Here is a 17,191-nt window from a genome sequence, read left to right on the forward strand (position 1 = left end):
AATTGCAAGTGCTCCACAACTGCCCTTCAAAATAAGATTTTGAATATAATTTTCTACTTGTATAATGCAGATTATACAGTAAATATGTTAGGTATATATTTGATCAGTATTAAGAGTTTAAATCGTATATCATCATTATTCTTTTGATACTTTTAATACTTTCATTAAACCCTAAAGGCATTTTTTTGCCTAGGCTGTTCATTTCTTATTTCATCTGAAATAAAATTATAATAAAAACTTGCTGTCAACGGACCACTGAGGCAGGCAGAACTTATACTATTTCTAGTACTAAAGGTTTATTTAGGTGTTTATTTAAAACACGAACGTGAATCAATAATCCAAACACAAGATTAGTATTATGAAAGTTCCGGTACCACAGGGTTATTCCACAGGTTCAAATCATTCCACAGAAATTCCATCATGAGCCCTGATTACCTCACCACTGCAAGGAAAGTTTCTTCAAAGGAATGCGCACAGGGGAAAAAAATGTATGTTTTGTTTTAGGGACAAGGAGTGCAAACACAGAGAAAAGGAGACAAGCTTCTCTAAAGCTTCTAAAATGGAGCACATATTTCTACTTGCTGACTTTATATGGAGAATACTGCCTAACCCTACATTTGTATTATTAATTCTTTACTTACTCCAAGGCCTTTAAAGACCACTGAGGCTACTGTGGAACAAATAAAAAACAAGACTGTCTTTTAAACATTAATTCAATGAAATATTCGATTATAAACCACCAGATTCTCCCATGTATTAATAAATTAATAAAATTATCTATATTTGTAACTGATCAGATGCTGGCGACAGGGTGAACTCAGCATCTTGATATGCAGTTTCACGCTTGAGTAACATAATCAGACTGGCAAGAAAGAGGAAGCAGAACTAAACATAATACACATGACCAATGTTCCCTGTTAGCTGCGCGCGTGTGCAATTGCGCACTGCTGGCATGGTCTCTGCGCAAAAAAAAATCTGCGTTGCGCACAAAAAAAATCTAACCTGAATTGAAATTAAAATAAATACTTTAACAATTCTGTTTTGCAGTGTTAGTCAGTAAGTGACTGGCTGCTCCCATATGGCATTAGAACGATGCCACCTTATCCCATAGTCCAGCCAATAATGCGATTCACATTCGTATATACGCAGCTAATCAACGTCATTGACAGGCTAAGATAGCATCCTGTCACACACACTGGTGTTTTAGCTATCAAAGTGGCGTGGCTGATGTGGAGTGAAGCCACGTTAATTGACAACGTTTACAGCCATTGGAGATGTGAGCAGGACAGAAGGAACAATTGACGGGAAAAGTGTGGACTTTATACCAGTTTTTAAATTGTGTTGATAGGCCTCGTAAAACCAGAGTTATAATAAAAATATATGCAATGTTTGGATTTCTTCCTGGATACTATCGTTGTTTATATTTACAGCGGGAAGAAACGGTAAAAACTGTGTTTTATAAGGAAAGCGCTTGAAAGCACTCTCCGCCTGTGAGCAAAATGGACAACAAAAAAACCCACCCTTTCCTACTGGTCGAAAAATGTACCATGTCGACCAATCAAAAAATGATATGGCAACATGGCATTTAGTTGTTTAGGGAGGGGGAATCTCCAAAAGTTGAATCTGTTCATCTGGACGTAGCGTTTTGTGGGAGAAACGTTTCATCACTCATCCAAGTGACTTCTCAGTCTCAGCTGACTGCAGGTTTCCCCAATCTTATAAACAGTACATTTGCATAATGACTGAAACCAGCCCCCTGAAGGAACAATGGGCTGGGAGGTCAGTTCTTTAATCATAATTATGGAAATTCTCATGACCATTGATCAACAACCACTGACCAAAACCCACTGATCAAAGACCACTGATCAATGGCCATGAGTCCCATTCACAGAGAGTTGGGGAATGACTGCAATCACAGCATTGTAAGATGGTGACAGATGTACCCTTAGGCCCCCTCCTCGATTCAGAGATGGTCTTTCCCTTTTCACGTAAATGGCCTCCTTGACTCTGTGCTCAAACCAGCGTTCCTCCCTGTCCAGGATGTGCACATCCTCATCATTGAAAGAGTGTCCACTGGCCTGTAGGTGTAAATAGACTGCAGAGTCCTGGCCTGACGAGGTAGCTCTTCTGTGTTGTGCCATCCGCTTCGCCAGAGGTTGTTTGGTTTCCCCGATGTATAAATCCTGGCAATCCTTCTGGCACTTAACAGCGTACACTATGTTACTCTGTTTGTGTCGGGGGACCCGATCCTCGGGGTGGACCGATTTTTGGCGCAGCGTGTGAACAGGGAAATTATGTTTTGTTCTCCATGTTATACGGAGGCGGAAGAGGCGCTGAGGCAGATTCTGCATCAGCCTCCCTTCCATGCACTTCTCTAGGCAACTCTGTCAGAGCTGCTTTCTTTTCTCTCCTTTCTGCTTCCATCATCCACATTTTCAAACATTCCTTCTCATCGCTTACCCTACGCAAATCTACAGTGTTAACTTTCCCTTATTTCAATAATTTCACTTCCTCCTCCCGCAACTGTTTCTCTACTTTCTTTAACTGGTTAACACTCAGCGATCCCTTCCCGGGAAACCCGTTTACTTTTTGCCACTTAACAACATATTTCATGCTCTTCTCCCTGTACACCAACTGCTGCACCTCCACCCACCAGTCTGTCAAGCTAATCAAGTTCGCAGATGACACCACCGTCATTGGGCTCATCTCGGACGGGGACGAGTCTGCCTACAGGAGGGAGGTTGAACGTCTGGTGTCTTGGTGCAGCCACAACAACCTGGTGCTGAATGCCCAGAAGACAGTGGAGATTATTGTGGACTTCAGGAAGCACACAGCCCCACTCCCCCCCATCATCCTGACTGACACCCCCATCACCTCTGTGGACTCATTCCGCTTCCTGGGTACCACCATCACCCAGGACCTGAAGTGGGAGCCCACCATCACCTCCGTCATTAAGAAAGCCCAGCAGAGGATGTACTTCCTGAGGCAGCTGAAGAAATTCAACCTGCCAACACGGACGATGATGCAATTCTACACTGCAATCATCGAGTCCATCCTCACCTCCTCCATCACCGTGTGGTACGCTGGAGCCACTATCAGGGACAAACAGAGACTGCAGCATGTTGTGCGCTCTGCTGAGAAGGTGATTGGCTGCAGACTCCCATCTCTGCAGGACCTGTACACCTCCAGGACACTGCGGCGTGCAGCCCGGATCTCAGCTGACCCTTCTCACCCTGGACACAGTCTGTTTGACCTGCTCCCCTCAGGCAGGAGGCTCCGGTCCATTCGCACCAGAACCTCTCGCCACAAGAACAGTTTCTTCCCCTCTGCTGTTGGACACATGAACAATAACCACATGACTGTCCCCGCCACTAACACATGACCCTACGCTGTGTCACTGCATCATTTCATGTTTGGCACTGATCACCACCTGCACTCATGTATATATCTTTCTACGTAGCACTCATAATTCTTATTCTCATGTATATATCTCATGTATATCGCATGCACATATCTTTCTTACTACATAGCACTTTAATTCTTATTGTCTGCACTGAAGCACCGCAGCAATTTCCTAATGTTGTAAACCTCAACATCTGGCAATAAACCCATTCTGATTCTGATTCTGATTCTGATTCATACACCCAATTCCCCATTTCTTAACCATACAGTCAAATATTGAGTTTTGTCCCTGGCTGCCCGGTGGAACGTCTGCCGCTCTACTGGATCTAGATCCCATTTTACTACACAATGCGTCCCCTGTGAGGTCCTTGCCTTCTACGGACCAAGGAACGAACACCGCCACTCCGTGCACTATAGTATGCAGAAATGGACTCCGACAGTGTATCCGAACCGCTGTCCTAGAGCTGGGCGATATGAGATTTTTTCATATCACGATATGTTTTTTTCATTTCAGGCGATAACGATATCTATCACGATATAAGCCAAATAACTATATTTGTAAGATTTAAATGTGCCGTTGCTCACAAGTAAAATGTGAAATAATAAGCAGCTTGTTTTTATTTAAATATTTATTTCCCATAATAAGTTCAACAGGGTAGATGTACTTAAGGAACATGAGACTTTTTCAGATAAATAAAGGCAAATATTGCAAACTACACAAAAGGCAGCCGCTAAAGCGTTTAAGTTTCAAAATAGAACAAACGAAACAGACTACTAAATTGTCAATTCCACTTAGAAACAAAATATTAATTCTAAAAATAAATCTTAGTTTGTTTTACAGAAGAACAGACAAAACTGACTAACTTTTGTCAATATCAAATAAACTGAGAACTAAAAGGAAATTCTCAATCTCTCCTTGTTGTATAGCTTAGCTTTTCAAACAGTTTTAACAGTTACTTTAGTCTGACAAAAGCCGAATGACGAATTAGCGCTTCCAGTCAGAGACTGAGGCTACGTCCACACGTACACGGGTATTTTTGAAAACGGAGATTTTCCGTTTTCGTTTTAAAAAATAATCCCGTCCACACATAAAGGCAGAAATGAAGGAAAACGCTGCTATGAACATGCCAAAGCAGCAGGTGGCGCTAGATTCCTAACCGTGCAGAAATGTTGGCCAATCAGAAGTCTAGAAGCCTCGGTGGGAAAAAGTAAACAAAGCTGGGGCATAGAAGCAGAACCGAGTCGTATGTGTGGACGGACAGTAATTGTGTGTATATGTAAGCATTTAAACACTGCAGAGAGTAGAATTAACAGTAACAGTATTGTAGAAATTAATTTCACCGAAACAATAACGTGGCGCACAGTGTGACGCATGCACCAGTTTATTGTATTTCCAGACTTGCTTTCGGCACAATTTACAGTGCACGCTACTCTGTTTTTTGTCAGACTTGAAATAGCCGAAATACCTTCACACTACGGAACTTCTATGGCTCTTCCGTTCGACAATCTCTCCGGCATTGGAACCATCATCTGTTTTCTCTTCGGTCACGCTCGGTTGATTTTTCTAGTCGGCACACTCATTTCCTCCATTACGCGCTGGCTCCATTACCCGCTGGCTGCTTCCCAAACAAACACACGTGCGGCTTGGCACTTGTGCTGTACGTGACGCTGCGGCTGTGATTGGTTCGGCTCTGCGCTACCTAATTTGTATTGGCTGACCTTTTTTTTTTTTTTTTAAGAGGACAAGAGCGGCGAGGTCTATCGCGATAGCTTAATTTCTCTATCGAGTAAAAGTTATATCGCGATACATATCGTTATCGTTCTATCGCCCAGCTCTACGCTGTCCCTGTGACGTACTTGGACAGGGCCGGCTTCTCCCCAACAGCGCGCTCGAGCCAATGTCCTTGGGATGGACCGTACCCAACACAAGCCTGGGGCCTCAAACCGCCAGGATTTTTCTCCCGGAGACTCGAACTCCTCTGGCGCCAGAGGGAGTGTTCTCCCAGGGCGCCAAACAGGCTAGGACATCCGCTGCACAGACTCATGCTCATAATATAAGTCAGAGCTTTATAAAAATAAATAAATAAGTAAAGTTTTGTTTTCAAAAAAAGTAATCCCATTACTTTACAGATTACTTATTTTCAAAAGTAATTAATTACTTAGTTACTTAGTTACTTTTTTAAAAACACGATTTACAACCTGAATAGGTGATAAAGCGATAGATCTTTCAGCCCAATTCTACTTTTTCTGCATAATCCATCATACAAAATGTAATCAAATGGAAAAGTCTCTTTTTTTAACTTGTTTTATCAGTTTTAATCTTTTAACTTTATGCATCAAGCAAAAATTAAATTATATGCACCATTCTCTGACTTGAATAAATTAGTTTAACATTTAAACCTATTTTCTGCACATAAAATAAAATATTTTTTGTGTTTACACTCAGTCTTTCAAATAGATGCAAGTAAAACACAGCAGAAAATAAATAAAGTCAAAGACTAGCGGTCCTTTTTGCTCTATTTTCACCTGTAAAGCAGGAGTGGCGTAGGCGGAGGTTTGCCCTGGTGCAGGTGTGCCGCAGCAGTCAGTTGAAGAATCCACGAGTTTCTCTGTGAATTTCCCATTACGTCGTTGCGCACTCGGTGTTTAGGGGGTTTTTTTTCGCTGTAAAAAGACGTTTTCTTCCCACGCACAACGGACACTAATGTTTTTGTCACTTTTTATGGAATCATACTTAAAGTAGGGTCAGTACTTCCACACTTTAAACGCTCCATGCTCATACTCTCTCCTGCACTTGATATATTATCCATTGTTGATCACAAACGTTGCACTCACTTACGTCACTGTCATGAGACATTCTAGCAAAAAAATCACGGTTTTAGTAACGCAGTAAAGAAAAGTACCTAAAGCGAAATGATCGTTAACGTGGACATTGAATTATTAACACAGCGTTCCTACGGGAAAGTAACGGTAATCTAATTACCTTTTTTGCAGTAGTAATCCCTTACTTTACTCGTTACTTGAAAAAAGTAATCAGATTACAGTAAAGCGTTACAAGTAATGCGTTACTGCCCATCTCTGTAACACACACACTGAGACAAACAAAACAAGAATAACAAAACATGGAGATGAGACTGGGACAGACATGAACAGACCAGAAATCAAAAACTATAAATACAAACTCAGAGGAACCAGAAAGTAACACCCTCAACTAGAACATAATTAACTTCTTACTATCAAAAAAGTGAATAACGAGTCCAAAACAAAACACAAAAACTGGATAATGCCAGGAAGAAAAACAGGATAATGACACTTGTAATATATGTCAAACTGACCACTTTAAGTTATAGAGGATAAGTTGATCTAAAATACTGCAGCAATAATACAGACAGGGACTAGAAAGAGAAAGCATATTTCTCCTATCTAGCTTCTCGTCATTGGCTCCCTGTTGAATCGAGAGTACAATTTAAAATCCTTCATGCCCCACATCAGGCAGGGCTCTAGAGTGCGACCAATTTAGTCGCAAATGCGACCAAATTTTTCAGTGGTGCGACTAAAAAAAAATAATTGGTTGCACCTGTGCGACCAACTGTTCGGGTAGCAAGAAAAAAAATAAATATCTGCAACATTCCCTGTGGTCAACAACAGACACACATTATGCCCCTATCGTGGACTAAACCAATCAGAGATAGTAAGGGGTGGGATCTCTCTGATTGGCCGTGGTCCAGTTGAAAGTGCAGGTGGAAGTGGGAGGTGAGTAGCTTGAATAAAGCGATATCAATTCATTAAATCCTGAATCGACTTTTAAATATAACTGTGTTTTGCCAGAAACGCCAGATTCTCAGATTAAAGCTCACAAAACCATTTCAACAACAACCAAACAGCAAACGAGAGCAGGTACACGGATTCCACACAAAGACGTAAACACAGAACGGACCCCACGCATCAGAATCGGCTTTGTCTTTCTCGGCTTTCTCACCCGATGGCCCGTAGACGGACACGCTGTCGGAACTTAGCGATTCTGATGCGTCCGGTCCGCGCTGTGATTACGTCTTTTTGCGCTGATTCTGAGCTGCAGGTTTTGTCTCTCTCCAACCAAAATTCACCGAGCCAGCAGCAAAAGAAGCAGCAAACTGCGTTTCACATTTGGGACTAGTAAAGCGCTATATAAATACAGGCCATTTACCCTGAATCCTCCTGTCTGGGGGCTCTAAACCAGCAGACTGAGGAAACCACAAAGTGAATTAAAGCTAGCAAGCTTCGTGTTAGCACACTAACACGAATCTTGCTAGTGTTAGTATGTTATTTTGTTAGCAGCATAATGCAGTTGTTTCTGTCCTGTATGCAGTTTGCACTGTACCATTGCTCTGTTGTCCTTTTGTAAAGTAAAAATAAAATTAATGTCCATTTCCACCCTACAGACTGCACCATTATTTTCCTCCTCCAGCACTGGAATGGAAATCATGTGATTGCAGCACAAGTGCAAGTGGAACCGATAAGCAAAATCGTTAAGCAAGCAGACTAACATTTATAAAGCATTAAACTACTGGAAATTGGGACCCAGTACAACTGAACTACTCAGAATTTAATTCCTATCCTTAGATGTCATTGTCTCCACTAGCCCTCCTGTAAAAATATTGCACACCAATTACTGCCTTCCACAGGTTGTCAGTCTGACAACCTGTAGAAGCACTGGCGCATTTCACTATCTCTCTTCACACTCTTCGTACTTCTGTCTTGGTCAGTCTCATGTTACCAAAAACACTTTAGTAGTGCAAAGCTATGTGTGACACAGTAGCCATCCCTTCTAACCATCAGAGAGCATCTTATTGATGTGGTGTGAACAAATGAGGTCCCCAAGCCTCCATGTTGCGATTTATGTTTGTCTGTAAGGCTAATATCTCATAATTAGCATCACATATGTGTGTTTGTGTTTTGTCATTTACTGCACACAGTGTATTGCGGAGAAGTTTTGGAGGTGGACTGCTCCTCTGATACTATTAGACATTACAGAGAAAGTCCCCTTCTCTAAGGAATTTAAGGGGGAGGGTTGTCTCACTAGTGAGTGCACCAGAAGGTAAACATGGTCACGAGTTTCTGGGCTTGGAGAACTCTCTCTTTTCATGCGGGTCTAAAGGAGGGTAAGAGGTGGTTGCCATGGTGACGACTGAAGTAGTCAGAAAGCTGCAGAAGAGGAATGGTGCCAGGATTGGGTTCATTCTGAACTAAAGGTGAACTAAATGGTAAGTTTACTACAATATATTATAATATATATCATAAATTAGTAATATATATATTACCTTTAATCAGCAAGCTAATATACATCATATGATAGCCAGCAGTAAGATGAATTCATTATTAATTATATTAATTAAATGATACAGGACTGAAGTTGTCCCGCTACCCATGTGTCTTTAGCTTTCCTAAACTGCTTAAAGCTTGGCAAGATCTGCAGCTTTACCTTATGCACTCAATAAGTCATGAACACAAATCAAAATTTTGTGCTCAAAAATTACTTTTATTTGCTTTCATGAAAGAAGACATTACATGAAAAAAAAAATTACATGTTTAATGGGTATCAAAGATACAAGTAAAATACAGAATTAAAACAAAATGGCATTGCTCAGCACATAGAATAACATGTATGTAAAGGGAGTACAAATTTGTGTTATTATTTATTTTCAGTGTAATATGCAGCCAGGACTTAATTTGAAGTTGTGTAGTCTAAACACTATAGTGTTTACTATAAGAAATTATTCACTAATCTGCCTGCTTTCCTGGGTTTTTGACTGCAAGTCCATTCTTTACATCACATCCACTTTCCCACAGTGTCAAACAACTCTGACAATACTGACATCATCACTCTAAGCTGGATAATTTTCTTGCCTGCCTGCTGCAAGACAATCAGCCTCTCTTATGTGTGTGCTTTAAATCTCACTGCTGTTTCGTCATTCTGTCTTTCAGACTCTCATATGTGCAACCCGACTCCTCCACATTTCCTTCCATTCAGAACCCACATCCAAGCCTTCATCCTCAATTCCACCACTGCCAGCATCTAGACACCAGGAGTCTTGTCCTAATTCCTATCATTGTTGGGACTTTGTTCTGCCATGAGCGGTCCAGAAGGTCTAATTACAAAGTTCTCTTTAAAGAACTGAAGAGAATTCATCTTCAGTTCTTTAAAATGATCAGTCCTTACCAAAAAAACCCAAACTGATAAAAAGCCATAGATTTGACATATAAATCATGTTCACATGTATGCTCAAATGTGAAATGTGTGTTTTATTTATTATTACAGCTGCACAAGACTTTCATTGTATCAATCAATAGTGAGACAGAACAACTGAAAGTTCTTTTTCAATCCCAAATGCTTTGACACTAACACACAAAACACATAATGTGATATTCAGTGAGAAACAACAATGCAGGAGATTTTCCTGATATATTTACATAAATTAAAGACACCCCCATTTCAAAACAATGTTCTCTGTGTTATGCTAACCATTCAAGTGACAAAATGTGCAAGATATTTTTTTCTCTATGTACTAATGTGTGCAGATGAAATGACTGTATATCTTGCATTGTTTATATTCAATCTGTTGAAAATAATTGTAATTGTATATCAAGACAGGTCATTTAAATTAAAAGGAAAAACCTGAACTTGACTCTTACAGCAAGAGGATAACAAGTTAATTTGGGGGGAAATTTCAATTTCAATTTTTTTTTCCAGAAATATGGTTTAAATTAAAGGAAATTACCACAATTTATACATTCAGCACTTCTCTAAGATCCACAGTGCAATACAAGGCACTGGTTGGATTCACACAAGAACAAATCAGACATAGATCTTGTAGCTAATTTACTTTGTAGATATTGTTGATTTAAAGATACTATTTTAAAGAATTGCTGGTCTTCACACTAGTAGTCGTTGACTGTACCACCTTAACTGAGACAGTTTATACTTAGGCAGAACATCTGTCAGCATAGGAATAAATAAAACTTCTAAGGAGGATTATGGGGCATGTGAAAACCAGCATCCAGCTTAACCCATACCAGAAACCTTAGGATTATTAGGCTGCTACTCTTTAAGCATGAACATTGTTTAATTGTTATAACAATGCCATACAATTCAGTGAATACTTCTTAAACATAGAAATGGTCGAATGTAAATACAACTCTTTGTGTGTATCTTATGCACCTTGTTGAGGCAAACTTTAATGAATGTATATTTATCTCACAGCTACAATATTCATTTCTGGCAGGTCATCCACAGTGTAGTCCAGTGATGAATAAAATTATTAACTCATTCACTGCCATTGACGTCTATAGCCGTCAATTGCAGTGAATGAGTCAATGGGTTTAACTCATTCACTGCCAATGGCTGGCAGTGAATGAGTTAAGATCTCTGACATTTTGATGGAATCCAGGTTATAAGCTTACTAATAATATATACCATAAGACTGTGATAAAAGTAGGACATCAGGTAAGAAAACCATCAATTCAAGTCAATTGTCTGCTCATTTTTTCATGACAGCATTTAAGAACATAGCATGCACTTTGAACCCATAACATTTGATTTCAAATATGTCAGTGGGTGCCCTAAAGTGCAAGATGTTAAAGGCAGACAACACAGAGCATCTGATTATTAACTTGAAGAATAAGAGGGTGATGCATGGCCCAGTATGCAATATTACGGCCCCTTAAGCATACTAAACAGAAAGGCACCATTGATATTTGTCTGCACTGAAATATTCTTTTAACTATACTATGAACTGCTGCATACTAGCGTATGGCACTTTACCTACAAGACATCTGTACTGTTTTTTTTATAAAACTTTATTTACTACATCTCTAAAATAAAAGTTTCATTCTTCATTTGTCTTTAAAAGTCTTTACACAGCAAATAAATTATGAGAATTTATCGAAAATAAAGGTTTAAAGGTTGTTTATATTCTTCCTCCATGTGAAGTAATCTTAGCAATTTCTTTTCTTTCTTTTTTTTTTTACTTTACGCAGCAATTAAATCTTGTTGGTTGATGAGGCTAGATGACTTTACTGGTAGGTCATCATTTGGTGATGCTGGGTTAGTCCTGCCGCTATCTACAGCCCTGAGTAAAAGGACTGTATTCCTGTCTGCACTTAGGAAGGGTATGTGTTCCCCCCGAGGCTCCTCTGTATCACTTACTAGTATGCTGTCACCATTTAACCTCAAATAATCAACCACATGGTCAGTGACACTATTGTTGCTGCAGTCACTTACATTGTTGTTTGTGTTAATTAATTTCACAGGTGCTATTGAAAACATATAGCTGGCAGCTCTGGTGTCCTGTATGGTTTGGTAGTCAGTATTCTCCATAGCGAACAGTGGACTAGATGGCAAGCTATCTGCCACATGGCCATGATTGTAGTGTGAAGAGGTTCTCTTTTGTACATCCCGGCTTGAGGACTTGTGCAGCTGATGCAGCAAAGGGCGCTCTTCCTCACCAGAGGGACTTAAAGTCACAGAGGGAACAGAGATAGCTAGGCTGGATATGGGGGCTGAAATCTCGGATGGAGGAGAGCCAGGGGTTGCAAGAGAGTTCTGCGACTCTGAAGTTGCCATCACTGGTACAAACCTAAAAAAAAACAAAACACATGTGAACAATGAACTGAACTGAATGAATTGAACTGAAGAAGCTTCTCGGATGAGAGGTGAAACGTCTTCAAGCAACTTAAAGAAGTCCAGACGCTTTTCTTTGCAAGCTCCTTTGACTACGATGACCTGGATGACTGAGAACCTTCACAGACACATGTGAACAATGATTATACAACTGGGTCAGTAGCATTTCAATTCAACATCAGTATAACTTAACACACAATAACTAATCACATTATTACTGGGTGTTAAATGAATTAACATGACATAATGATTTTCTAGTGTTGCTGACTAAAAGCACTTTTATACTTTAAGCTGCAAATTCAGTTAATTAAGCACTTTGATTTATTTACCTATAACACACACACAAAAGAAGTTTTTTTTAACAAATGATCATAAGAAGACTGCTAGTCTATGGGCTCAAACTGTGGTCATAAATATTTTGTACTTGTAAATCAGGATTTGTATGTGTAAAAAGAATTTGTGTGTGTGTAAAAAAGATTTGTGTGTGGACTTAGCCAAAAAAAAACCTGCAAGTTACAAGTACGAATTTTGACCCTATATTTCTTCCTTTCATCTGATTGGTCAATGTCATGTCAATCACAAATGTAACAATCCAATCAGAGAACAGATGGGTTTGGCGGTCAAATCTTTTTTACGCACACACAAATCTTTTTTACACATACAAACCTTTTTTACGCACACACAAATTCTTTTTAGACATACAAATCCTGATTTTCAAGTACAAAACTGATTTACAAGTACAAAATATTTATGACCACATTTTGAGCCCATACTAGTCCAGCCCCATCTCATTTTCAAAACATCAAATACTTTTGTCAAAGACACATTCGTCTTAAACCAATGAACATGACTATGAAGCACTATGAACTTCATAGTCATGAAGACTATGACACAGGTCTCATTCCCCTACATGATATGTCTGTGAGTCTAATATTTCTGCAAGGCGTAATTGTATCTGACAGAACAACTACAGATGAAATGAGAGAGTGCATTTAATCCAGGGGTCGGCAACCCTGGGTGCGCGTGCCAGCTTAACTGATGGCAAGACCATAGCTGGACGATGGTGATTTTTCGTTTTTATGGGCCGATTATTTATTTATTCATTTTTTTAGTAACAGTATAAACAATGAAAGGTGGTGGATTGGCCAGGTGCTGGCAGATGTGTAAAAATAACTAAGTTGTTTGGTGGTGGCAATGGCGGAGCTACCACAGAGGCTAGCCGGTGGATGAAGGAAAGGGGAGGCAAGAGCAGAGACCCGAGGCGGCTGCCGGTCCGAGTGTCAGGTGAACTGAACTTCAGGAAAGAAGTTATGACCTGCAGTCTATCTGGGTAATAGGGGTGCAACGATACACAAAATTCACGGTTCGGTTCGGTTCGATACTTTGGTGTCACGGTTCGATATTTTTTCGATACAAAAAAAAATGTTCATGCCTTTTTAATTTGTCATTTATTAAAATTATAAATATATATTTTAACGCAAAAGTACAGTTTTTAAATTTAACCCTAACCCTTGTGCGTGTTGTTTTTTAGCTCGTCATATTGCAGCCACAGAAATTCTTTTGTCCATGAAACCATAAAGCTGCACTTTCTTTTTGCCTTATAGTCTGATTTGTCATAACTTCTCCGTTTTGTGGTAAGCTTTTCTTTGGCTGTCACTTCTTCACCCTGACCTGTCTTATTTGGCTCAGCAGAACTAAAATATATATCTGTCTGTGAAGGTTCTCAATCATCCAGGTCATCGTAGTGAAATATATATCCTGCCGCACTCACATAAGCTCAGCGATTCTCTGCGCGATCAACCTCTCACATGTTTAAGCTGCGGGAGATTTCACTTGTCATGTTTGCATAGTAAGCTAACAATTAATAAGACGATGTCAGAGGAATTGGTGCACAAATTATCATCACTCACAGATCAGTGCTGTCGCTCTCTATACACAGTTCGCGCGATTGCAAAGTGAAAGCAAAAAAACAAGCGCAAATTCAAACACGATTTCAATATGTCACATATTGACAGTGGCTCACCCAATGACATAATTACCCAGCTACATTTCTGAAAGAATGCAAAAGCATTGACATATATTTTTCCTTCCTACAATAGCCCGACAGGCAGGGCAGAGATAGCCCCGGGACGTCGGGCTAGCGATATTGCGAGCCCTGTATCTGATTGAGGAATCACTCATCTTTGGAAAAGAGAGTTTATTACAGAGAAATGTCTCTTTCCAAAATAAAAGCTATACTATCCGCTTCTTCTGGGCTATATTCTCAGCAGCATATTAAACATATCAGGTCTCCATAAGGAGAATCCTGTGCTAACAGCTGTCTAAATGACTCGGCTAAAGTTTGTAGCATGCATGCTTGTTGTTTTTGTCTTTGCACTAGGATGATGTCGGTGTAAATGTGCAGTCATATTCGTTGTGTTCCCACTAGTGCTTTCAGGTTAATCTCGTTGAAATAACCTTAACGCCACAACACGGCAAATCTCCGTTAACGAGCTACCCTATACAGAGGGGCTAGACAGCCAACACGTTAACGAGCTAACTGCGCTAACACACTAGCTCCCACCCATGTAATTGAGCATTGCATGGCACATCCAACATACTGTTTTACTTTAGTCCATGACTCGCTTACCTTCAGGGTCATACGTCACATGAAAACCAAAATAATTCCAAACGCCAGATCTGAATGAGGGTGGGGAGGTCCACTTCTGTCTCGCTAGCTTGCCCTGCGCTCTTCCTTCTGACCATGCTGTCTGTGTTGAGTGCTCAGTGAATCTGCGTTCGACTACTCCGCCTAGGCTGCACTCTCGAGCCTAGGCGGAGTAGTCAAATGCAGATTCACTGAGCGCTCAACACAGACAGCATCGTCAGAAGGAAAGTTGATAAAATAAATTACAAATTTTGTATTGTTCTTTTTTTTTCTCCCCTTTGGTTTTCTTTCTTTCTCTCCCCCTCTTTCTTTCATTCTTTCCCCCTGTCCTATCCCACAGTCATGTCTGTCCCGTTTGCAACTGAAAATAAAATAAATTCATAATTATAATAAAGGTCAATCAAATGGACCAATATGATGATCCACTTAAAATAAATCCTCTTGGCATCTTTCTTGGCCTCAAGACAACAATTCTGATGGCTATAGATCCAAACGGGACACAAAAAAAAAAAAAAATTGAAAAAAAAAAAATTGAAAAAAATTGTATTGTTCAATACATATGCGTACCGAACCGAAAGCACTGTATCGAACGGTTCAATATCGATACGAATATCGTTGCACCCCTACTGGGTAAGATATAAACCAAGTTTAGGTATAGTTTATTTTTGTAGTGCTGAATTTTTACACTCAGTTACAATAACTCGTACTGCGTACTAGCTAGAATGATGGAGTTTCTATACAGCTGGGTGGGTGCTATCATGTTGCTGATTGCGAACTTTATTTTATTCATAAGGTTAGTTAGTAGAGTTGCAACCGTCCCATAAAAAATGGAATCATCCCTCATTCAGAGAAAATATTACACGTTTCGTATTGAGCTGAGAAGGAACGCAGTTTGTCCCGTACTTCAGCTAGAATGGAAAAAGACACAAAGCTGGAGTTATTCTGTCTTTATGCTGTACAGCCTCTTCTTCTCTCATTCTCTCCCCCTCCCTCTCCTGTTGCTACTTCAATCATGAAACTGATCAATGATCAGCTGATTGGCTTTTCTCTCTTGTTTGTTTATCGCCAGCGGCGGTACTAGCCTGTTTGGCGCCCTGGGCGAACACTCCCTCTGGCGCCAGAGGAGTTCGAGTCTCCTGGAGAAAAATCCTGGCGGTTTGAGGCCCCAGGCTTGTGTTGGGTACGGTCCATCAGAATCAGAATCAGAATCAGAATACTTTATTAATCCCGAAGGAAATTAGGGTTACAGCAGGCAGCACGCTAATGGCGCATGCGCACTTACAAAGGAACCTTCTGACCAACTTTACACAAACATCACATTGGGGACACATGTCAGAAAGGTAGGCTGATAGGAAAAAAAACAACGAAAATACATAACATGAGGTAAGAGGAGGAGAAAAAAAAACCTAGTGAGAGAACAGTTTGATAACAGAAAAAACACCTCAGCACAAAAAGCACATGACTATCAATGCACCATAGAAACACAAGACAAGCAACAGGGGCGGGTAAAGGGTAAGCGAGAGCCGGTGTAGACAGCGCATCCGGTCTTGCAGCATGTCTGCGCTGGTCCAGTCGACTGCCATCTTCCCCGGTAGGGCACAAGCATCGAAGGCGTTTGGAAAGGGAGGGGGGATCAGTGTGTGCATATCAGTGTATGTGTGTGTGTGTGTCCAGAGTTCAGCTGAGACAGTGTCCTTCGCCCGCCAGGCTAAGTAAACAGTCTTCCAGCCAACCCAGGTGGCCTTGCATGGAATGGGGGGAACAATCTAAACACAGTCGTTATCAGGGTGTTTTGTTCAGCTCCAGCCTTGAGACCGCAGCTGGCGCCGAAGGGGTCTCCGCATGAAGTGATGGTGGTTTTTACTCTAGTGCGAACAACTCATATGAATTTCAAAGCTGTTCTAACAGTCCAACACTGGTCTCTCAATCTCCCGTTGGAGAGCCGTGAGCTTTGCCATGATGTTACTTACATTCCGTGATGTTGTCATTCTTGTGCTCAAAGAGCAGGTTCTGAGAACTCACGACTGCAGTGCACTTCCCAAGATGTGATCCAATTTGCGCTCAAAGGTGTTATTCGAGCTAGTCCCTCCAGATGTAATTCAGTTTTTCACTCAGAGGTCTTGTTCTGAGTATTCACAGCAGCCGTGCGTTCTCCAAGATCTTATCCGTGCTGCACTCAATGAGCCCATTTTGAGAAACTCACGCCTCGTCCCATCATTTCAATTCCAGCGGGCAGCCTTGTGGGGGTTTGAACAGCCGGTTCCGCTTCCTTAATTCTTCGATAAGCCAGGGCCAAGCCAGCTCCGATCAGCAAGAACCCTGTTATCATGGTTCCGAATAGGTAGATATCTTCAGCAGTCAGGCTCACCCGAGCCCAGAATTCTCGTTGAGAAGGGGTGTCAATTGCATTCAGAGACCAGTTGATCAAATCCATAATTCCTCTTTTAGGTTTTAGAGAACAGACTGTGAGAGAGTGTTCCAGG

General features: G+C 40.7%; 1 protein-coding gene across 8 annotated transcripts in view; it reads right to left on the reverse strand.

Annotated features, from left to right (window-relative positions):
- Window positions 1-8,899: 8,899 nt before the first annotated feature.
- The window catches only part of nrg1 (neuregulin 1), a 77,489-nt gene continuing 69,197 nt past the window's right edge, over window positions 8,900-17,191 (reverse strand). For 7 of the 8 annotated variants that reach the window (XM_076886788.1, XM_076886787.1, XM_076886786.1 and 4 more), the window contains one exon: window positions 8,900-12,017. In XM_076886788.1, coding sequence (XP_076742903.1) covers window positions 11,411-12,017 — 607 coding nt within the window. In that variant the 3' untranslated portion in view covers window positions 8,900-11,410. The remainder of the gene's footprint in view (window positions 12,018-17,191) is intronic. The other variant, XM_076886789.1, reaches the window with a different exon arrangement.

This window comes from Maylandia zebra, linkage group LG7 (assembly GCF_041146795.1).
Source record: "Maylandia zebra isolate NMK-2024a linkage group LG7, Mzebra_GT3a, whole genome shotgun sequence".
Taxonomy (NCBI): domain Eukaryota; kingdom Metazoa; phylum Chordata; class Actinopteri; order Cichliformes; family Cichlidae; genus Maylandia; species Maylandia zebra.